Source organism: Drosophila serrata, unplaced genomic scaffold, assembly GCF_035046125.1.
Source record: "Drosophila serrata isolate PLE 108 unplaced genomic scaffold, ASM3504612v1 contig_334, whole genome shotgun sequence".
Taxonomy (NCBI): Eukaryota; Metazoa; Arthropoda; class Insecta; order Diptera; family Drosophilidae; genus Drosophila; species Drosophila serrata.
In genome coordinates this window covers 1289397-1313694 of record NW_028257232.1, presented here as the reverse complement: position 1 = coordinate 1313694, position 24298 = coordinate 1289397, and the positions used below count along the sequence as shown (strand labels likewise).

At 39.9% G+C, this 24298-nt stretch overlaps 2 protein-coding genes across 7 annotated transcripts; both read left to right on the top strand.

The window, feature by feature from the left end:
* Window positions 1–80: 80 nt before the first annotated feature.
* Window positions 81–22996, top strand: Sik3 (Salt-inducible kinase 3). Of its 6 annotated transcripts, none has more exons than XM_086837784.1 (12): window positions 81–654; window positions 3722–4533; window positions 14276–14611; window positions 14675–14930; window positions 14998–15596; window positions 15653–15941; window positions 16000–16243; window positions 16304–16470; window positions 17251–17526; window positions 19618–19773; window positions 19873–21017; window positions 21079–22996. In XM_086837784.1, the coding sequence occupies exons 2-12, from the start codon at window positions 4333–4335 to the stop codon at window positions 21880–21882; spliced, it is 4473 nt and encodes a 1490-aa protein (XP_086693910.1). In that variant the 5' UTR covers window positions 81–654; window positions 3722–4332; the 3' UTR covers window positions 21883–22996. The 6 variants fall into 6 exon arrangements, with proteins under 6 accessions (XP_086693910.1, XP_020801351.2, XP_020801353.2 ...); XM_020945692.2 differs by having other exon boundaries at window positions 19609–19773; XM_086837783.1 differs by lacking the exon at window positions 81–654 and adding an exon at window positions 2509–2583 and having other exon boundaries at window positions 19609–19773.
* Window positions 8563–10932, top strand: LOC110178536 (uncharacterized). Its single transcript, XM_020945696.2, has one exon. The coding sequence runs from the start codon at window positions 10180–10182 to the stop codon at window positions 10831–10833; it is 654 nt and encodes a 217-aa protein (XP_020801355.2). The 5' UTR covers window positions 8563–10179; the 3' UTR covers window positions 10834–10932.
* Window positions 22997–24298: the final 1302 nt, after the last annotated feature.

Sequence of the window (24298 nt, the reverse complement as noted above, 5' to 3'; positions counted from 1 at the left end):
GATTGCTGTCTATCGCACTCGCCCACCGCTTGGTCACACTCTTTCGAATTTTTGGCATTTTCAAGATGATTTTAGAAACCAGTTTAATGTTGCTCGAGTAGTTGGTCACACCGTGTCGTGTCCAATCAGAATCGCAGTCGACGGCATGATGAAAAAATTCCAATAGAATTAGCCGAGGGCGATTATTAATGCCAAATTTGCCGAAAACCCAGCAATGTGAATATCTGTGTGTCATTCGTTAAATGTTAAATGCAGCGCGCTTCGCCCACGCGTTCGAGATTGCCACCGCGGTTCAAGTGCAAAATACGAGTGTGTGAGTGCCTATATATTATGTACAACGGCAGTAAGCAGTAAGCAGCAGCAGCAGCAGCAGCAGCAACAACAAGCCGTTTTGTTGTTGTCCAGTGATAAGCGAATATAATATAACGCAAATATAATACAAATTCAACGTGAAAAGAAATCTCGCAGAAGCAGTAATAACAACAACTTGGCGACAAATGGAAATAATAAAGTAAAGTGATGGAAAGCCTGAGAAGTGGAGAGGCAAGATAGAGAGATCGAAATCGTAATGTGTAAGCGGACAAACCAACGGAAGAGAGAGGGAGAGAGGAAAACAAGAAACAGCGTCACAGCGAAGATTAAATAAATTTACAAGTGTGTTTTGTGTTTGACCAGCTTTCGTATTGTTTTTGTTCTTGTTGTTGCGATGGCAGAATAACAACAACAGTACGCATTTTACATGCTCCCGCTGCGTTGGTGTTAGCTCGTGTGTGTGTGTGCGTGCGTGCGTGTATGTTTCCAACTATTTCCAGAGGTGGGCGCGTGACACACTTGCTGGCCTAATGCCATTACAAGCAGGTTGTTTCCGAAAGACATTGCGTGAGTCACGTAGCCACCACCTCCGGCAAGTCGTGAGATGCGGAAGCTAAAAACATATTCATGAATGGCAATTATGTGCTCTGCGCTGCGGCAAGTTTTACCTTCGATACCGAGAGCCTGTGTGAAAAACAAAACTGCGCGTACGATTTTCCACTTTGTGGAAGTCGTGACGTTTTTCCACGCATAGCCAGTGTGCCAGTGTATGGGGGCTCTCTTTTCGTGCGAGTTCGCTAGTGTGTGTGTGCGCGCGCTCGTACGTCATGGCAACTCCGGTAAAACGCAAATAAGGCAGCAAAAAAGCCAATTGCCGTTGAGTGGTCTAATTGGACACCTTGCGCTTTACTTGTTTATACTATTTACCATTTGGCGACCCGTTATCAATTGCACGGGCTTTCTCTTGTAAAAGCGGCTGTGTTTGTGTGTGAGTGCGACCTCGACGGGTTTTTTCTTTGCTTTTGTTTTGCGTTGTCCTCACACATATGCAATACACGGAGAAATAGCAGATATTCTTTGATAGTAAATGGCAAAATTAATTAAAAATCAAAAAGAAATTATTGCTTATCCCTTTTTATTGCTAATTATAAAATAATCTTTCAAATATTTATAAAAGCCAAAATTTCTCCCCGTGTATTTAAGTTTAATTGTAATTTTTTCTGCCGTTTACTTCACTTTTCCTGTGAAATTCCTTGACTCCCCGAAACCTTAAAACACACACACGCACACACACTTGTTCGCACACCCACAAACTGTTGCTGCGCCCCCTTCTTGCTCACCCACACACACAGCCATGCAAATACTGGCGCTGATAGCCCGTTCTCCCTCTAGCCTTCAGCAATCGATGGGGGCGACTGGCGGCGACGACTGTCTCTCGCATGTTTGCTTTGGCTCTATCTCTCCTCCCGCCCTCCCGCTCTGCGGGACCCCCTTCTTGGCCGTCTGCTTTGCTGTCTGGCTTTGGCTGCTGTATAAGTCCAAGTTCTCTAGCCTTTGTTGTTGTTTCTGTTTTCGCCCTCCTTCCTCCCTATTTCGTTTCGGTTTGTTGCCTCATTTATTTTACTTGTCGTTTCTTTTCGGCATTTCGTTGCCTGTTGTTTTTATGTTTTTTTAATCATTTTTGCTTCTCTGATTTGGTACAAAAAAAAAAATTAAAGCGCGCTACTGCTGTTAGTTATCAGCAAAAGTACGGTCCCGATACGTGGAAGAACCATTTACACACTATATCCATAACACAAGTCCCCAAAAGGTTCCCTAATTCCAAATGGAATTTTCCTTAATTTGATCAAAATTAAGGTATTTAAGATATTTCAAATCCATAGCTTTTTTTTACGCCTCTTAAAGATTTTACAGTTTTCCCATTTTCCTCAAACAGCTTCTTATTTACCTAATTTTGGGTGCATGAGGAACACCCACAGGATTTTGAGCGGAAGGCGGTACCTTTAACCCGGTGACGTCTTTTGCATCCCACTTTTTACTCTCCTCTCGTTTTGGCTCTCTCTCTCTCCCTCTCTTGTGTGTCACTCCCTCTCTCTCTCTCCAGCATGTGCGCTGGAAGCGTGCTGGCTGGCTGGCTGGAAGTGACGTAGCAGCCTCTCGCGAGGCGGCTGCTCCAGTTGACTTCCAAATTGGAAGTTCATTCAGCTTTGACTTTTGACTCCGTGCACTTCGTTCTCTGGCAGGTTCTCTGTCTTTCCTCCGGTTTTTGCGGTATGTCTTATCATCCGGTTATCCGGTAGTTTGCCCGCCGCCCACTTCTATTGCCTGACTGGACTGGATTAACAACTGTTTTGTGTCTGTGGATGATTAATGCAAATAAACAAAGGAAAAGCTATCGAAAGAAACCTTTTAGAAATGTGAAAATGTGCGAGGGAGAATGGAAATGGAAAGGGAGAGGGAGCGGTACCGTTTGCATTGTTGTCCAGCTGCCGCTGCTCTTTTCGCACCCACGAAATATCACGCGAAACTGGAGGGGAGAGGGGAAAACAATTTGGTTGTTGAGTTAATGTTTGATCATCATCATCGTCGCCGCCTGCTTCCTCTTCTTCGCACAAAACGCACACAGCCTCTGCTCTAAATTGATTTCAATGAGCTTTTTTGACGATTGCCCCTCCCCCGCCCCCCTTTTCTTTTATGGTGTGAGTGAGTGAGCGATCGAGTCTCCCTTCATATTCCCCTCTCATTTCTTTCGTTTGGCAATTATGTGCGAATGTGTGGTTGTATGTATGTATGTGTATGTGCAAGTGCCCGGTTTTCATACGACCTTGATGCTGTACATTAACCCATTGAGAGCCCCCTATGTCTCTATCTCCCTATCTCTCTCTCTCTGTGTACTCTCTTGCTCTTTGCCGATCAGCTTACAAAGCATAAAAAACCCTGTTTTCTTCTTCTTGGCCTTCTTCTTCGTTTTCTTAAACTTTAGTTTACTGTTTACACTGCCCGCAAAAAGTTTGTTATTAGTACTGGAACATGAAACGGAATGCAATGTTTATAATGGGTTTTTTAGATCCTTTTAAGGTATAAAGAAATATGTTCTTTATTTTGACATCCATAGGATAATAACTACCAACCGTGATTAATGTTGGAAAAATATTTCATGTGTTTGCCTTTTGTTTTCTCTGAGTTCTCTGCTCGAATAGATAACACGTTCCCAGTGGTTTTTATTGTTTTTACTTTTGTTGTTTTTGTTGCTATCTTTGGTGTTTGCTTTGCTCTTTAACCCACACACACACACACACATGCCACGCCCTCCCTTGATAAAGACAAGGAAAAAAAAAAGCCCAAGGTCAATGAATAGGAAAATACGTGCCTTCATATAATAATTTTCCTCTTTTTTTGCTTCAAAAAGGTGACCGAAGCTGATAAAAGCGCAAAAATCGAAATGTAAAAAGCATTTTGCGGCCAAACAAAGAACAATTAAAAATCAGACTTGAAAGTGTCGTAAAATCAAGAAAAAACAAATATATAAAGTTCCCCGGAAGTGCCGTTTTCTCTCCCCAAAAAAATAAAAGAGTGAAATAAAGTGCGAATCGGAGTTACCAGGTGGGCATGGCCCACTGCCCGCCACCAAGAATCCGCCGGAGCATCCGAACGAGAAGCTGCCATTGACCTCTTAATCGAATTAAGTGCAAAATTATTTAGTGGAAATCATAAGGAGGAGTTATCATCGCCTCTCAGTGTTGCTGGCGGCGGCTCTCCGTACACCAACCTCCCATATCCCGCATCCCGAAGACCCCGGACCAGTCTCCCTTTGCCGTACCCGTGTCCGTCTCCGTCTCCGTCGTCCGTCTCCGGGTTTCAGTCTCGCCGCCAGCAATTGAAATCGCGCACGAACTCCGCGACAAAAGAAGATGCATTTTAAGTGAATTTCCTGTGCGCCGAAGCCAATTAAGCCGCTGAAAATCCAATCCCATTTGTGAATTCCCCTCCCCCCAAAAATAAAAAGAAAATCCATCTGCGATGGCCACCACACCAACGGCTGGACCAGCAGCATCAGCAGCTCCACCGACCTCAACGCCCCAAAACTACAAGGTGCCATCGACCAGCAAGATATCCGTGGATAAGCTCCTCCGCGTGGGATACTATGAGTTGGAGAAGACCATCGGCAAGGGTAACTTTGCCGTGGTCAAGCTGGCCACGAATATTGTGACCAAGACAAAGGTGAGTCCTTGCCCCATAATATCATAAATATACAAAAATAACGTAAACTCTAAGCTCAAATCCCGATTCCCTCAATTAACAATTTGTTAACTAGTTAGTCATAACTGACTAAGCGCGTATTTGTCTTAACAATTGACATCAGTCGGTTAAAAGATCGATTATATATGCATTATTTCAATATATGTAGAAAAACAGTGGAAAAGGGGGAATGACTATATACTATACTGTAGAAAATTAAAATATTACCATGCATCATTCAAATATTGATCAACAAGGTAACAAAGAAAGTGAAGTAAAATATTGATAAAGCTTGAAGCAGTTGAGAATTATAAAGCACAAGTTTGGAGAGATATGTACATAGATTATATATAATATATATATATATATAGAAAATAAGCATGGATGGATTTTAAGGGACTTGAGCAAAGCTGAGGAATTAATTAACTTTACAGTTTGAATATTACCATATGTTATTCAAAAATGATCATCAAATAATTTGTTTGGGAATTATAGAGCATAAGTAAGGGAAATTTAAAAAGAATCAAAGTAGAAAATCGGTTTTAAGTGTCAAACTAGTATTATAGATACTGCTATATCTTTCAGATACTCACAAAAATATATCATCGATCAAGTGAGCAATCACTTCATGCTCTGTGATGATTTTTCTTTTTTTGCGCATTTGAGTCGATCAAATTGATTTTAGTTGTTGTTCTTTGATGATTCTGCTTATTGCCGCGTAAATATGTGTACAATAATTATTTACACAACTTATTGACAATCGGGAGTTTCGTTTCGATTTCGGCATCGCGGCATCTTGGCATCTTTCGGTTTCGAATTCGTCGGATTCGGTTGCCTGGCTTTTGTGTTTTTTTTGCCTTCAATTGACAATGTCTGAGAGGGGGGAAAGGGGGAAAGGGTAGTGTGTGTGTATATTCTGAGGTGGCAATCGACAGATGCTAATTGAATCGCATTTGTAAAGCGTTCCGAGAGTATATATGTTAGGTATGTGCTTTAGGCATCTTCCCCTTGTGTATCTGTGTGAACCTTTTGAGGAAGTAATTGAGTTTTGCCTCTTGTTTTTGTTTTTTTCGATGTCATTTGCATTTACAAATCGGTTTTTATATGTTCCTTTTCCCTTTGAGAATTTCCTGCTATAAAGTCCCAACTCTCTGAAGTTGATGAGCTGAGTAATTCACAATTAGGGAAAGGTATTACCTGGGTGCATGTAAAAGATTGAGTCACCTTTGTATCTCTTTTTGTAACAGTGTCTCTGTGAGTAAGAACAACAAATGGATGGATGATGTGCAAACAGCACAGCTGTGACACTTGATAATTGGGCTTGTCAAGAGAAATACTCGCCCCAACACATGGCAGCTACAATAAAAGCAATAAAAATGAGGGAACTTTAATCACTTGACAAATAAAGAACACTTTGAGGCAGTCGGGGCTCTAAGATACGGGAGAGAAGAATGCAAATTCGTAGAGTAAACCGATCGGAATGAATTTTTGCATAATTGACAACGTTGAGGAATCTGCGCTGAGCACGTGCCTCTGATGGTGGATATCGATCTAAGTAATTATCGCCGGATATGACATGATTGGAATTATCAACACTGTCACACACGATTAACGAGGAGGCCTCCAAGATGTTTTTGTTCATTGGGGTCAATGTTCAAATTGAATAAAAATCCTCAGCTTCTTCAAAGTTCAAAGAAATCTTCAATGGAAAGTTAATCTCTCGGATAGATTAATGGCCATAAATAAGGAGTTTAAATACTTTAATGAATCGAATTAGGTAGAGGGTTTCGTTCGGTAGCACTTGATAATGATAAGCCGATCGAATCAGCTTCCCTGATCGATTGTTTGCTGGCTGTAATGGAATAAAGTTTCCCGCCGTCGATAAGGACACAGCTGTTTGACAACTTCAAGGTCCAAACGGTGCTTACTTATCTTATTATTATTTGCCAATCTATATAGTATTTATGTTTGTGTGTTTTTAGAATTATATTATTGCCTTAGAGACCAGCAGCTTATCTCTTTCTCTCTCTCTCTCTCTCTTAAGCGCATTTGCCAATAATTTACTATTATCAATGGAAAATGGCAAAAGTTCACTTGTTCCATAGGTACATAACACATACAGAGTAAATAAATTGAATTATGATTATTTGTATAAACCGAAGCAACCGCGAATAAACACAAACGATAAGAAACCATGGCGATATGTGAGAACTTCCAGCTAAAGGGAGTGTGTTGTATATCGTAAAAGAAAAAACCTAACCAACCATAACCTAGTTTAAATGAAAAATCTATAAAACAATGGGTCATTTATCATTTATAATAATAAAACGTATATAAAACATCTGATCAATTGTGTCGTTTTCCCTCCTTAAATATTGCCAGCATGTGTGCCGAGCATGTCAAAATATTAATTGTTTACTTTCTTTGTTTGGAGTTCTACGCTCTCTTGATCGCTTTCACGTGCCGTTTCAAATTCAATTTTAGTTTACTTTAATTTTTTTGTAGGTTTTTTTCCCCCGTTTTGTTTGGTGTGCGGAATGTGTTTGCACTCAATTGGCAAGTTTTAGTTTAATTGAATTTTTCGCTGTTGCCTTGGCAACTATTTTAATGCTCCAATTGATGCAATTAAGCAGCAGCAGCAGTCGCAACCATGCAGCGTGGCTACTTGATATCCCCACTCTTGTATTTAACACGCAGAGAAATCCCTTAAATTGAACTTGCTTTTTGTAATAGAAAGAACTTATCCATATAAATTTATGACCCTTATTTCTCCCTTAAGACACACACGGCGTATACTTAATTTAAGGGTTTCCACGTTAAGTATACGCCATGTTGGCCCGGAAGCTGACTAGTTGAATAGAAAAGCCTGAGTCTGAAGCTCCAAATGCTTTGAATTTGAAACTAAAATGAATATCCAGACCTATAATAAGACTAAACAGATTTTTATACGATTTTTACAGGGTATATAATTTAGTCAGAAGCTTGTTACGCAGTGAAGGAGTCATTTCCGACCCTATAAATCATATATATTCTTGATCAGCATTAAAAGAGGAATCGAAATGAAAAATTATCATATAAAAGCATTGATCTATTTAAGGAACATATTTTAGGTGCTATTTGTTATAATTTGTTAAGAAGGCATTTCCGACCCTATAAATCATATATATTCTTGATCAGCATCAACAGCCGAGTCGATCTAGACATGTTTTAAAGAAAGAAAAATTTGATAATTGTTTTCAACATTTTTAAAGGTTGTAAAATTATTAAAAATTAGGAAAAAATGACAATTTTTTAAATTTCAAATTGAGTATGCATATTTATTATTCTAACAGAAACTAGCATAGGACAGCTTTCCGAATTGAAATTAATGATTTTTTGGCTTAGTTATGAGTTTCTAAAGTTTTGATTTGTCTAACAAATTTTCATATAAAAATATCTATAAATATCGGTTCAATTAATGAGAATATTTTAAGTTATTTGAATCGAACTGCAAGGGTATATAAGCCTTGATTCCCGAACTTAATTTACTTTCTTGTTAATAGTAAAAATTATAATATATTAAACCGGAAAAGGTAGCTAATGCTGATAGTTGCTTCTTCCTGAGATTTCTTCGTACCTTTTCTTCTCTCTCTTCTCTCTTTCTTCATGTCTCTTAACTACCAATTCTTTATAGCAAATTGTACATTTTTTTTCCCCGTGTAGCCCTGCTTTCCCTCTCTCTTTTTGGCGCGTATCTGGCACCTCTCGCTCTCGCTCTCTCTATCCCGCACTCGTTGATTGATCTTTCGCTATGAGCAAATATTTAAGCTGCCGTCTGAGCGGTGAGCGTTGGCTTTTGGCCAGCAGACCGAAAACATGTTTGAACATCTAACACGCGTCAGACCGAGTCGTGGGGCTGAAAGGGACGCCCAGCAAGTGGGAGTGCGAGCGAGATGGATGGATGAAATCGTTTAACAATTTTTTATTTACCTTTTCATTAACAATTTCGCGGCTTTTTGCTGCTCGTTTTTTTTGTGTAGTCTGCGTTTTTTTTCTTGTATGTATAATATTCGAGTGTGTGTGCGTGTGTGTGTTTACAAAACCCAAAAAATCATGCGCACTAAATCTTCCATCTCTTTTTGTGTTAACTATTTACTATTTTCTCATTTGTTGTTTTTATGTCTGGCAGCGATAGTAATAAAAGTATGTTGACTCTCTTCCTCTTGCGGCAGCCTCGAAATAATTTCGGTTTGATAAGAGTAAATTTGTGTTATCAAGCGGTATTCTTCTGCCTTTGCTGCTTCTCCAGCGGTTCTTCTTGTTGGGCAAAATAAATTCGCAAATCAGTCACGTGCGCCGCCTGCCCCCTCCCTCCCACACGACCCGTAGAAGGGGTGGGGAGGGAGAGGTGGGGAGAAGACCGACAGCACGCGCCAACTTTATGCTCACTCTCCACTCTCCACTTTCCAATCTCTCCACTCGCGGGGAGAGCTTTTGTTTTTGATTTCAGTTTGCAGGCGATAGCAAAATAAATAATAAAACAACATAAATTCAAGTGTTTCCTCCACCATAAACAGTAGAACTTCTTTAGGGTGAACATTTAAACCTTGGGGTCCTTGAAATATCTATAAACCTTAAACCTCTGCCTTTAATTGTTTATAATTAAAACTGTCTCTTGCCTTTGCTTAAGTTACTTTAAGTTCTTATAGCTTAGCTTTCACTTAAAATTAATACAAGTTAGACTGAAGTATAGATAATTAATTTATTAAAACTCATAATAAAATTCATTCAAACAATGATTACTATTATATTGAAAATGCAAAACAAAATACAAAGTTCAAATTTTTCTTGTGTTTTTAAGTTATTTTCTATCATAAAGATCTTCGATAATTAATATTTATTTCGTTTTTTATTATTTGCAACTTTTAAAAATTAATTAAACACTACATAAACACCCCGAAATACAAGTTTATATCTTAAATAAATCCCCTTTTGCTGTATCATTGCTTCACTGTATTTCCTTAACCAAAAAAATTGATCAACGCTGCAAAACTTGTGATTAGCACTTGAGGTTTCGGTTGTTTTGGACGGATTTTCCCTGTCTGTCAAAAGGGTAGTGATTAGAGGTTTAAGTTGCTGCCACCACAACCACTTTTAGCCCGATTTCATTGGCAATTAAGTAGGCCATGACATGGAAACTGTGTAATTGTAGTAATCGATTTTCCATTTCCACTGGAACTTGCCAGGCGGCAGTCGGCGGCGGTGGCAGTGGGAAAATTTTAAAATCCAGCTAGCGCCAAATAGAGTTTACTGACCCCAAAAACAAAAACAAAAAACAAACAAATAAAAATAAAGAAAAGAAAAGCCAGAGAGAGAGCGCAGAAATTGCAGCAGCCAAAAGGATGCGAGGAGGGTGAAAGCGAAGAAGGAGGTCGCACACATCGATTAAACACGCGGAGAAAGGGGGGCGGCTACCTGAGGGGGGTGCCCGGGTGGTAGTTACCTGTGGGGGTGCGCTGCGCTGGCAACACGTTTGATTACCGCGTGTAAATAACAACAACTGCACGAATACTGCAAAACTTGCAAGGACTCGCCATCGCCATCGTCCTCGTCGTCGTTGTGCAACAATCACATGCCACAGAAGCCCCAATGGAAAGTCCCAGCAAGTCGCAGGAACTACTGGAGCCTCAGCCGCCGGCTCCTGCGAAAGCCAAGCCCCCGGAGAAGCCGATTCGAAAGCGAAATGTAGTCAAAGTCACGCCGCATATCCAGACCAGGACCCCGAAACCCACACCCACTGCCATTCTCTGTGAACTGACGCGCCTGAAGGCCCAGCAAAAGTATCTCGAGTGCAATCAAGTCAAGCTAAATCCCAATAATTTCATACTCGACGATGAGGAGGAGGACAACAAGGTCGTGGAACCAAAGTCCGAGGATGAATCCGATCCACAAAGTGGCAAGGGTAAAAGACCCACAAGCTCATCCACCGCTGCTCTGATAAGTCTGATCAATGAAATCGAACAGGAGAAGTTGGATTTGAACAAAAAGTTTCAGGAATATCGGTCGGAAAAAAGGAGAGAACTCCAGGACATGTGGCACTATGTGGCCGCCATCAAGGAGGATGTCTTCCAACCAGAGCGTCTCAGTCAGTATACGGTTAATGCCCTCAGACAACGAATCATTGGCGTTAATGGCCAACTGGAGCGTCTCACTCTGAAGAACTCAAAGGAGCTGGAAACATTGAAGGAGGAGTACGAGAAATTGGAGAAGGAAAATACCTTTATATGGAAGGGTAATATGTAACTAACAGTCTAGAATATCTTCTGTCTTAAATCTATATATGTGAAAATACTATACTCGCAGGTAATGTCCAATAAAACCTAATGTGAAAGTGTGAAACTTAACTTTAAGCTTGCTTTACTTTTCTATATTTAAAATGCAAACTTTATGGGTATTTAAACTTTAGCTTTCTGAAGTCCTGGAACTGTTCGTTGTTAACTCGAAATTCTTGTCTTTATATATTTGTAAACTCTTCTCCATTTTGATACACACTGCGTATACTTAATTTAAAGGTTTTCAGGTTAAGTATACGCCATGTATACCCACTAGCTGACCAGCTGTATGGAATAGAATGAAAAGGTTGCTTTACTGCCCTGAATTTTAAACAAAAATATCCAGTCTTGTGGCAAGAATATACCTTTTCAACCGACAATATTTATAGAAAATTTTAGTACGATTTTTGTATTTTAATTTTACTCAGAAGTTAATAGCTTGTGAAGGAATCATTTCCGACCCTATAAATCATATATATTCTTGATCAGCATCAGCAGGCGAATCGATCTAAGCATGTTTTAAAGAATCAAATTTTTGATAATTTTTTTCAACATTTTTTAAGGTTTTAAAATTGTAAAAAAATTGATAAAAATTTCAATTTTTTTAATTTAAAAGAAAATGTGCTAATTTGTTAGCCTGGTTAAAAACTAGCATAGGACAGCTATCCGAAGTGAAATTAATCAATTTTTGACGTTGCTATGACATTTGAAAAACTGTGATTTTGACGAAAAATGATCATATAAAAGTATTGATCTATTTAGGGGACATATTTTAGGTGTTTTTTGTTATAATTTGTGAATAAGTCATTTCCGACCCTTTAAATCATATATATTCTTGATCAGCATCATCATCCGAGTCGATCTAGACACGTTTTGGAGAAAATAAAAAATTTTAATTTTTTTCCTAAATTTTATACAAGTTTTTACATATTTTAAGTTGTTAAAAATTGGAAAAATTTAGAATTTTTAAAAATCTAAAATGAAGTATGCAGATTTGTTAAGCTAATAAAATCTAACATGGGAAAGCTTTCCGAATGAAAATGAATGATGTTTTGGCTTAGTTATGCGTTTTTTAAACATTGATTTATCGTATAAAAATAGCGATAAATATTGATTCAAATAATTCGAATATTTTAAGCTTAGTAAAGATTGATTTCTGATTCTATCACATTATTCAATTGGAAACAGCAGGGGTTCATAGACTTAAGCTTTCCGAAATTAAATTCCTTTCTTGTTAAAACTAATATAAATTAAATAAAAAACCCTCTATTCAAAAGAAACCTAATGTTTCTAGTGAATTACGATTTACGGACAAATATTGCTGAAAAATTCTTGACATTCTTTCGCCGCCGCTTTCCCTCCGCTCGACACTTTTGTAATCAAGACAAGCCATTTGAGACCTTGCCTTGAGTTTTCCCCTTTAAATCAATAGGACCTTTTGATACGAATTTGTTGCTGTTGCTGCTGCTTTTTTCGCTTCAGCCTTTTGGCTGAAGGATTCCTTGGGCGACATTGGTATTTTTGTTGCTGCGCCTGGTGACTGGTGACTGTTATAGTTGTTGTGTATTTCTGGTTGCGATTATTTTGAAATGTCTCATTTGCGAATGCTCGATGTTCATCGTGACCAGACCGGGGAAAGGTCAAATGGCACGTGGCAATGGCATTTTGTGGCCCCCCCTCTCTCTCTGGGGAAACCCCCTTAATTTATTTCGTATTATTGTTGGTAGTAGGAATAAGCCTGAAGTTCACAGCCCGCGCTCACGTGGCAATGGCGCCTCGTTTCTGGGGCGTAATATCAGTGCAGAATCAGCTTTTGTTTCACATGCAATTATGTAAAAGTGTCAAACTCATCTGGGTAATACTGTACTGGTGTGTGTGTTTCTTCCTATTATAAACAAATAGCGTTGGCACACTTATTTACTTGTTGTCTCAAGTTCAAAGTCTCACAAGCGGTGCGAGATTTTTGATTGAAAGTGTGTGCCTGTCGCCAATCTTTGCGATTTGAAAATATATAGAGAATATTGTTCATGAGAAAGAAATACTAAAGAAAGCACGGAATTCGGGGAATCAAAACCATAGGAATTATAAAAGAAAACCGGGGGCTATGAGGGAGAGCCACTGCGCTTGTACTTGCTTGTGTTGTTAATTATTTAACATTGTGTTAAATATTTTAAATGTTTTTGCGAATACACAAAAGCAAATAAACAGTCTCCGACGACGGCGACCGAAAGTCGTGAGCAAAGAATGCTGCTTTTTTTTGTTTGTCTCGTCTCCCCGAGAGTCTGCTCCGCTCTGCCAGTTCCTGCTCCTCCTTCCACTCTCCGCCGGAACCCTCTGCCGGAGATCCCCAGATCCAAGCACGCGCACCATGTATGGTGCTGTCATCGTGTGTGTGATCTCGTTGTTCTCGTTGTGCTGCTGCCGCTGCAGACTGGGCGCCACCTAGTCACCCACCTGAACCCAGAGACACCCCTGGCAACAGCAGCAGGTACAGTGGGTTACAAGTGTTGAAACAGGGAAAGTATTTATACTTAGGACCTGGCTTTTATGACACAAAGAATATGTTTTACGAAGCAAAGTTAAATGGTATTTTAAAAGGTTCAGTCTGTTTTGAAATATTTTCTGGCATTTCTTAAATATCTATATTCCTTTTAGAAGAATTAGTTAATACGAGTGTCAGTTTGATAATAATAATAATAATAAGTGCCATATTTTAAATACGAAAAACCTTTTAAGGCTACTGAAGATATTTGATTTACTTTTAAACGAAGTTCTTTGCTTATTAAATATTTATTCATATTAAGTTATATGAAATCTAAATCTAGCTTAGAACTTCAATTGTATATTCCAAGTTTTTAATTGAATTTTAAAGCAAGCAAAACCTAATTGTTTCATGTAATAGAGGAACTAATGAAGCCCTCATTGGTTTTCAATTATATCAATCAGATGCGTGTCTGAATTTTGTATTAAATTGCTTTCTTTAAAAGGTTAAACAATTATATTTTCAATTACTGCGAAATGAACTAAGACTTGAAGTAATACATTAGTAAATAGGGCACAGCATTTCTTTAGTAGCTTGCTATTTAATAAAATAAATAACTACATTTTTGGTTGAATATTATTCAAGTATTTATGGCATTTTGCTCCACTGTTCTTTCTTTGGCACAAACCCACACTGACTCTCCCTCTCTTTCCCTCTCTCCCTCTGTTCCTCTGTCTCGGTTTCTCCCAAATCTTTGCTGTTCATTTCTCCCACTCGTATTCCCCTCTCCTCCCCCTCTCTTGACTCATTAACCAAACGTTCGTTCGTTCGTTCACCTGGCAAATACCAAACAAACCCAGACAACAGGCAAATGACATGAGCTTTGGCTTGATTAACCAAATGTTTCCCTGTTTTGCGCTAATCGTTGCAGGTGGCCATCAAGATTATAGACAAGACATGTCTGAACGAGGAGTACCTGAGCAAGACCTTCCGCGAGATCTCGATCCTGAAGTCCCTGCGCCACCCGCACATAACGCGGCTCTACGAGGTGATGGAGTCCCAGTCGATGATCTACCTGGTGACTGAGTATGCACCAAATGGTGAGATCTTTGATCATTTGGTGGCCAACGGAAGGATGAAGGAGCCGGAGGCAGCGAGGGTCTTTACCCAACTCGTTTCCGCCGTTCACTATTGCCACCTGCGCGGAGTGGTGCATCGCGATCTCAAGGCTGAGAATGTTCTGCTCGATAAGGATATGAACATTAAGGTAGAAAGATTGATTCTTATAAATAGAGAAATATATTAACTATATACTTTATTCTTTTAACAGCTCGCTGACTTTGGCTTTAGTAATCACTACGAGGAGGGCGCCACTCTGAGGACTTGGTGCGGCTCACCGCCATATGCTGCTCCAGAGGTGTTTCAGGGCTTGGAATACGATGGTCCCAAGTCGGATATCTGGAGTTTGGGTGTGGTTCTCTATGCCTTGGTCTGTGGGGCTTTGCCCTTTGATGGCAAGACCATTCTGGAACTAAAAAGTCGTGTGGTTTTGGGGAAATTCCGGATTCCCTTCTTCATGTCGCAGGGTGAGTTGGAAAGAGGATACTCAGTTTAAAAGGTCTTGGATATATTACAAAGTTTAAACCTTTTTAGAATGCGAGCAGCTGATCCGCAATATGTTGGTCGTAGAGCCAGATCGTCGGTATACCATCAAGCAGATCATCAAGCATCGATGGCTCAGCGAATGGCAATCGGAGCTGCAGGAGGAGGAACGCTACGAGGCTTTCACCTGCTCGGGAACGCTGTCAAAATCGGCTTCCGCCTCCTCCCTAGGCAGCAGCAGTGCTCCGGACTCACCGCCGCAGCTGGACTCGGTGGTGATGACGCACATGCTTCAGCTACCCGGGCTGACTGCCGACATGATTGCCCAATCGGTGCACGAGCAGCGCTTCGACAACATCTATGCCATATACAACCTGCTGCAGGACAAGCTGCTGCAGCGACGGCGCGACAACCAAAGACTGCAGCACCATGCCAGCCTGGTCTACTCCCGGTCCCGCAAGACGAGCATAACGACGGGCGTGGTGGATCGCTCGGAGCCCGTCAAGCAGGAATCTCTGGACCGACTGAGTCCGCTGAGCAGTGCCACCAATGCCTCCAGCACGGCATTGGGCTTTGGCTGGTCCGATGTGGCCGTGGATCTGGAGAAGTACGGAGATTTCGAGCTCGAATGCCTGGCGCGATCCAATGAGGTAAGTATTATTTGCCTTAATTAATTATTACCAATCTAATGTCCCCTTATTTACAGCCTCCTCACAATCCGCAGCACTTGAGCGCCCAACCGGGAGGTGGAGTCAATGGAGCGAATACGCGACGCCATACAGTGGGACCCGGGGATGTGGCCCACGAACAGGCACTGGCCAATCCCCATGTGCCGCCCATTGACTTCAAGTGCCCGCCACAATGCAGCGATCCTGCGCAGCCCACGACGGTGCCCTATTATCCCATGAATCTGCCCATGCTGCAGAATCAGCCGCTGCACAATCTCACCATCAAGGATCAGCATCTGCTCAAGCCGCCGGTGGTCATGGGAGCCAGTAAGTGTTACCACTTTAAGGGGATTTCCATTTATTAATTATGTCCTTCTTATTTCAGGCTCCTTTGGGCGACGTGCCTCGGATGGCGGCGCCAATCTTCACATCTATTATCCCGCCACGGGCACTGTGGGTGGACCAGCTCAGGGCCAGCAAATGGACACCGCTGGATACTACATCAATCCCAATTGTGGCACTGATCCCTCAGCGGTCCAAGAGCTGTCGCCGCTCAATGAGCAGGCAGCAGCTCAGATGCATTGCTGCCAGGAGAACGATAGTGGGGAATGTAATGAGGAGCTTCAGAGGTTTCTATATTTACTCCTATTTATTGGGTTTACAATATTAAATCCTTATTTCCCCCGTAGTTATATGCAAAAGCGTGGTCTGGGCAAGCGTCATACTGTGGGATGCACGGAAGATCTCTCTGTGACACATGGTCCGGGTCCAGGCTCTCAAACGCAGGCGCCAACTACCTCCAGCAACATGCGACAGAGAAGAACGGGTCTGCTGACGGTCACCGAAAGGCCGCCAGGTGCGTAAATATTATCATTTCACTAAATTTGATAGTTAATAGTTGAAGATATTTATCAAATGTTTAATCAAGATCAAAGCTTTATAGTCAGTTAGAAAGTTAGTATAGAGTAAAGTATAAATATAAGTATATTAAGTTAATCTTATTAGGCTTTCAAATTGTCTTTTTAAACCATAAAATACTCATTTTTATAAAAAGACACCTAAGTTGCCAAGCATTTTATTTAATAATTTCATTTAATTTGTTTTTCCTTACCGTTTTGTTTATTTTCCCAAACAAATTATGAAACTGAAGCAGTAATGCTGTTTAAAAGTTGGATATAAAAATGTATGATATGATATTGAATATTTTTTATATAAATATCATTATATAAATATAATACTGTTTTTTTCAATATATTTGCATTCCTTATTAAAATCAAGCTTATTATTATATTTAAAATGCTTCCTTAAACGATATTTACAGCATGGCTTCATGAAAAACTTTTATTTAGCCATGAAATGCCTTAATTGATTTTAATATTCCTTTATTAATACCTGAATAATTTACTGATTTAATTATATATATATTCATTTTATTGTTTTTATTCAAATTAGTATATTAATTTGATGTGTTTTATTTTGCTTTTTCCCGTTTTCTTTTTATGTAAAACCTTTTTTTGGTTTATTAATTTTGCATCGCCCGCAACTGCACCACAACGACTGACCACCACCTGCTACTGCTACCGCTCCCGAAATTCTCGCTGCTTGAATCCCGCCTCTGCCCTAACCCGTCGTCCAGTGATTCCCCCCGAGCTCATACGCGAGGTTGAGTCTCGCATGAACCGTGACTACTTGCCGCCCACCTTGAAATCTCTTAGCCAATCGCCACCGAATGGCACATATCCTGTGGGTGTGGGCCCCATGGGCATGGGCATGGGGAAGGGCTTGTCACCGCCCCACTCCCTGCCCCTGGTTGCATCTGCGGGCGCGGTCTCCTCCGTCCCACTGGTGGCGGCCAATAATCGGCGCAATTATCGGGCTGTCCACTCCAAGTTGCCCACCGTTCAGGAGGGTGGTAAGTCTCGAGTTCTTGTTGCGGTCATCTCAATTGGGTGGGAGTTGTGACTAACCAAAGTGCTTAAAAAATATATATTTTATATGTAACATTAATAAGATTATGATACATTTAATTAAATAACTTTTTTTCTTAAGAGAAATCTTTATTATCATATCTCATAAACAAGAAATTATATTCTACGTAAACGTTAAACTTTGAAATGGGTAAATTTAAATTCTTGAACTTATCTTCATAAAAATAGAAAATAGAAAAGATATAGTAGTCCGATTTTCATAAAATTTGACACAAAATTCTAAATTAATATATAATGGCTATATACCAAATTTCATGAAAATCTGTTGAAAACTGTAAAAATTATTATTTAATATTATTTTTATTAAAATTTTCCGATCGTTCCTATATCACCTATATATATGTATATATATATAGTCCTCCGATTTGCCATGCTCCGACTTATATACTAGTAAAATTATATAGACGAATAACTCTATAGTTTCATTCAAATAGCTTAAATTTGTTCCAAAACAAATCTCGCACATCTGTGCATATGATTCCCAACTGGTTCTAACATCCCCGGAACGAAGTGCCTCCTACCAGCCACGTCTCAGAAATGTGTTGTGATACAAAAGTTGCAAGTCATTGTTTATTAGTGTTCAAAGTTAATTTCTGGTCATAGATACTTACTGATCATGTTTACTTAATGTGCATTGATACTTACTGAGCATATTTAATTACTGGTCATAGATACTTAGTATTCAGAGTTACTTAGTGCTCATAGTTACTTATTGTTCATTGATACTTGCTGCTCATAGTTAATTACGGATCATAGTAAATTACTAATAATAGTTCTATAAATCGTCCGATTGTTCCTATGGCAGCTATATATATATATATATATAGTCCATATATAATAGTAAAATTATATAGAAGAACAACTCCATAGTTTCATTCAAATAGCTTGATTTAAATTTGTTCCAAAACAAATCTCTCTCTGTGCATATGATTCCCAACTGGTTTTAACATCCCCGGAACGAAGTGACTGCTGCCGGCCCAGTATCAGATATGCATTGTGTTACAAAAGTTGCAAGTCATTGTTTATTAGTGTTGAAAGTTAGTAACTGAACATACATACTTACTGATCATAGATACTTACTCATCATAGATACTTACTGATCAGAGTTACTTACTGGTTATAGATACTTAATGTTAATTGATAGGTGCTGATCATATTTAATTACTGGTCATTGATACTTAGTATTGAGAGTTACTTAGTGCTCATAGTTACTTATTCTTCATTGATACTTGCTGCTTATAGTTAATTACTGGTCATAGATACTTGCAGATTATAGTTCTATAAATCGTCCGATCGTTCCTATATCAGCTATATATATGTATATATATAGATTTGCCATCCTCCGATTTATATCCTATAAAATTATATAGAAGATTAATTCCATAGTTTAATTCAAATAGCTTGCTCTTAAATTTGTTCCAAAACAAATCTCTCTCTGTACATATGATTCCCAACTGGTTCAAACATCCCTGGAACGAAGTGACTGCTGCCAGCCAAGTCTTAGAAAAGTGTTGTGTTACAAAAGTTGCAAGTCATTGTTTATTAGTGTTCATAATTACTTACTGGTCAAAGTTACTTACTAGTCATAGATACTTACTGATCAGAGTTACTTTCTGGTTATAGATACTTAATGTTCATTGATAGGTGCTGATCATATTTACTTACTGGTCATAGATACTTAGTATTCAGAGTTACTTACTGCTCATAGTTAATTACTGATCATAGTTAGTTAATGTTCATTGATACTCACTGATTATAGTTAATAACTGCTCATACTTATTTACTTACTGATCATAGTTATATAGTATTCCAATATTCATAAAACTAAAAACGAAATTCTATATTTATAACCACCTTAATCCCCTGGTTAAGTTAATTGATCAAATTTAGTTAAGTTTCCCCTTTTGACTGTGGGTGTGTGTGTGATTCAATTGGTTAACCATTTCCTACCATTTCCTTTCTATCTACTTTTACTTTGACACCTTGGCTGCTTTCTTACGATTTAGCGACAATAGGACGTTATAGTCCAGTGCGTCGGGCGTCGGAGGGATCCAAGAGCCAGTTCCAGGGTCCGCTGCAGGAATGCCAATCCCTGCAGAAAGGTATTGCACAGAGAAACTTTTTGGTTGCACCCAGTCCGCCGCTTTTAGAAAATTCGATTAGTCTGCCAGGTAAGAAGAACGATAACGAGACCCAAATTAACAGCAGAAGCTTAAGACACCAGCTCCCTTAAAATGCGATTAATTTGATGATTTCCCTTCTCCCAACAGGCTCCCCCATACATGGCAAGCCGGTCATGGGCCTGCAGCTGACTCTGCGACGTGGCCATGACATTGAAGTTCCTCCGGAGGCCATCAAGAATCTAATGCCCGCCTTGGACCGCCTGGTCAAGGAGCAGCGGGTGAGCTTCGAAATAGCCAACAAGATAATCTCAACGCACGTGGTGCCCATGGAGCTGGCCCACCTGCTGGGACTGGCGGCTCATGCCTCCAGCGCGGCGGCGGTGAGTGGTGGGCACCTGGATCAGAGCCACTTGCTGCACCATCAGCAGCAGCAGCAGCAGCACATGCACAGCTTCAGTGTGTCGCCGTTGAGTATGCCACCGCAGGGTGGAGCTGTGAATGCCTCGCTGGCTTTATCCTCCGCCAAGCAGATGTTCGGTCAACCCATCTGCGGCTACCAGCAATATCAACCAATGACGTTAGTCCTGCAGCAGCCGCAGCAGCACCACCAGCAACTCCAGCAGCAGCAGCAGCTGGTGGGTCAGTTCAGCAGCATCAATCTGGGCGCCGCTAGCAACTCCAACTCGAGCAGCGGCTGCCAGTCGCCGGTGTACAATAGCAGCAGCTTCAGCGGCAGCTGCTCACCCAATCCCTATCTGCCCGGCGGTGGTGGGTCCTCGCCGCTCCATCAGATCACCAAAGGCATTTCGGGTTTGAGCACAGGCTGCGCCGGTGGTTCCATCACCCGTGGCACTTCGGCGGCGTGCGAAGGAGCAGCGGCAGCTGCTGCGGCGGCCAATCAGCCCTTGGACTTATCCATGGATGTGTGCGGGGGAGTGATGGATCAGCAGCAGCCAACGGATTATGCAGCCACCAATTGGTTTATGCCCGCGGCAGCCTCATTTTACGATCTGAAACCACTGAATCTGTCGCCAGCACAGCCTGTAAGAGTGGTGCCCACACCCCCGGCCTCGCCGAACTTGTGCATCATCCAGGAGGAGAACGGAAATGGGCAGATGTGCCATACCATAAGTACGGGAACACCATATGCGGGGTGTACCGGCGGCATAACGCCACAGATCTGTCTCACCGATGTCCAGGGCAGTGAGATCACCCTGGTGGCTTTATCCTCGGATAATAGTCGGGATAGCGAGGATTCACTGGAGCCGCACACGCCGGTTATGTCGCTGCAGGTGAGTCTTAACTACACTGAACAATTGCCTCATGATCTAAACCACTTTATGTTCCCTCTAGGGTCTTATTATCACCGAACCCAGCAGCGATATGCCTTCGATAACCCGCGGCATTGGACGCAAGGCCAGCCTGGACTGTGAACCAACCGGTGGTGGTGGAGGAGGAGGAGGAGGTGGAGTCAGCCATTGCCCAGTGAATCCGGCACAATCACAGGCTCAAACCGAGGCGCAGTGCCGGCGGGGCAGCGACAAATCGCTGGGCTTCTCGGATGACTCTCTCAGCAACGACTCGAATAACCTGTCGCCCTGCCAGGAGCCCTCGGCCAGCTCCGGCTTCAAGTCGGACTCCCACTCGGAGATGGGTGATCACACGGAATGTGGCCATCTGACTCCCGATTCCATGTGCGACTCCCGTCGCATGTCCGATGAGATGTGCTATGAGGTTCCCCTGCCGCACGAATGCTCCAATCTGGACTCCACTCGAATCCTGGAGATGGTCAAGCAAACCATAGACTCGACCATGCCGCCAAAGGGGTTTGTGTTGCACAAGGGCAGCATCAGCTCAGAGGACAGCGGGGCAGAGTCGCGTCACAGCAGTGCCTCCAATGCCTCCACTTCGAATCCCTTGGCCTGCGAAGCAGCTTCATCTCTACTGGCCTATGGCGGCGAGCCCACGACCAATCTTAGTTTGGAGTATTCGGGCGGCCTGCAGATCGAACTGCAGGTGTGCGAGGGACGCAGCCGCGATCATCACGGAGCGGCCAAGGGCATCAAGCTGCGACGCATCTCCGGAGATCAGTTCGAGTATGGAAAGATATGCCAGCAGCTGATTAGCACCATAACCATGCAGCAGGTGGCCGGCTAGGGAGTGCTAATCCCTGCCAACCGAACTACTACTAGCCGATGACTACACTCGCCTTGCCTAAACTCTGCGTAGCTGTGATTAAAGCCGATATGTACGATATATATAGAGCCATCCTAGGAGTAGGAGTAGGAGGAATTGAAAGGATAACCCCAACCCCGCGTTCCCCAATTTCTCCCCCCGTTTGAGTAGGATAATCAAAATTTGTTCAATATCAATTATAGACACTGTTTTTTGACCGATTTCTTAGCTAGCTTAATTGAAAAACGGAACGATACGGAACGGAAATTGTATATAGAAATTGTGTAGAAATTGTTTACATAATCGCTAAAACTATATTATATATATTAACTAACGATTTACGCACAGGCCAACATATATATAGTTTAGGCAAAAGTAATATACGGTTTAAGATGGCTCTATTCAAGAGTTGATTAAAAGCCAGGGAGAGGACCCATCTTAAAGCTTATATTACCTTTGGTTTAGGGAATTTGGCTGGCGAAAATGGGTAAGAGCAACTCGTAAAGAATACATTCCAGTAGCAGAAATTTTCATACAACGTTCGTTCTAGCCGTAATTATCCATATTTAGGAGCTAGACTATATTAAATATTATATTACATAATATAACTAATGTTATTTTCGACCTTTTGTGCAATTTGTCAAGTGTTTATTATTAGTTTTTGTCAAAAACTCAGTTCAAATGACTATACGTACATACGTTCTATATCTGGCATGTGGGATATAGATAGGCGCCTAGAAATTATTATATTAAATATTGTGTAGTTAGCATGCTCCGATTTAGTGTTAAGCTCTTTCCGATTCCGTTTTTTTAATGAGTGTAGTGCAAGTCTGTTCAGTTTTATACACACAAAAGATCTACGGATAGAGGTTTATTCTACGGATAAACACACACACAACAAACATTGATAAATCTATTTTTTAATGAAAGACTGCTGTGATTTTAAATGTAATTAATTAATTTAAACAAAGGCAAGACAAAGGAGGAAAAGGAGTTAAGAAAACAAACAAAACAACCTTGAAACCAATTAGTTATATCATTATATTAATAAATAATTCAACTTTATCTTAAATAAATTACCAATTCTTCAAAAATATTACGATAAATGAATTTTTATTTATTTGTTCATGGGCAATTTAAGTTTAAATTAATTTTATTTAAAACAAATAATTAAAAAGTAATTTTTCTGGGAATTTTTATGGATATTAAATTTATTTTAAAATGTTAATTTTTTTAAGAAAGTTATAGATTTTATTCAAGAACATAACTAAGTCAAACACTGATAAATTTTTATGTGGATTGTTTTTGTAATTTTTTGTGAAAAATCACAGTGTTCAAAATTTTATAAAAAGGCCAATAATGCATTAATTTTTATTCGGAAAACTGTGCTACGCTAGTTTTTACCAGGTCAATAAATCTGCATACTCAATAATATTAAAAAAAATTGAATTTAAATTAATTGTTCCAAATTCAAACTAAGTAACCCCAAATAAAAATTTCAAAAATTTAAAAAAAAAAATATTTTTCCAAAGATAGCCAGATCAAATCAGTTTTTGATGCTGATCAGGAAAATATAAGATTTATATCGGAAATGACTCCTTACAGACTTACAAGCATTTGAAAAAAACTATAATACCATTTTTAGTCGATATTTTTTAAAATGTTATACGAAAATTTGTTTTACAAATCAAGTTTAAACATCGAATAACTAAGCAAAAAATGCATTAACTTAAATTCAAAAAGCTGCCTTATGTTAGTTTTTACCAGGTTAAAAAATCTGCATACTCAATTTAAAATTAAAAAAAAAATTAAAATTTTGCACTTTTTCCAAAATTTGTACAAAGTTAAAAAATTGAACAAAAATGATGTGTCTTTTATAGGAATATAGATTAATATAATTATATGATCATTTTTATTGTGAAAATCGCAGTTTTTCAATTATCATAACTAGGCCAAAAATGCATTAATTTTAATTCGGAAAACTTTTTTATGCTAGTTTTAAACCAGGTTAACAAACAGGGACATTAAGATAAATACAATTTGTTTTTTTTTTTTAATTTTTGACTATTTATATAATTTACAACCCCTTATAAAATTTTTGGAAAACATAGTTAAATTTATTTTTTTTGCCAGATATACCCAAATCGACTCGGCTGTTCATGCTGATCAAGAATATATTCATTATTCATTAATTATTATAGTTTTATTTGAAATTATTTTCTGAAAATCAAAGTTTTACAAATATCATATATGACAAAAAATGCATTTTTTCAGCTCAAAAAGCTGAACTATGGTAATTTTGAAATAGGGTAAACTAATAGCAGATTTTATTTACAATAAAAAATTTAATTTTTTTACAATTTTACTTGAACCCTTATACAATTTTTAAAGACCTGGT

Excerpts from the sequence above, each read along its gene's own strand:
- Sik3 (XM_020945692.2), top strand. The coding sequence starts at position 4,333 with ATGGCCACCACACCAACGGCTGGACCAGCAGCATCAGCAGCTCCACCG. Across the intron at positions 16,244-16,303 it reads TGTAATGAGGAGCTTCAGAG|TTATATGCAAAAGCGTGGTC; the intron begins GTTTCTATATTT and ends TTTCCCCCGTAG. Across the intron at positions 21,018-21,078 it reads CGCCGGTTATGTCGCTGCAG|GGTCTTATTATCACCGAACC; the intron begins GTGAGTCTTAAC and ends TGTTCCCTCTAG.
- LOC110178536 (XM_020945696.2), top strand. The coding sequence starts at position 10,180 with ATGGAAAGTCCCAGCAAGTCGCAGGAACTACTGGAGCCTCAGCCGCCG.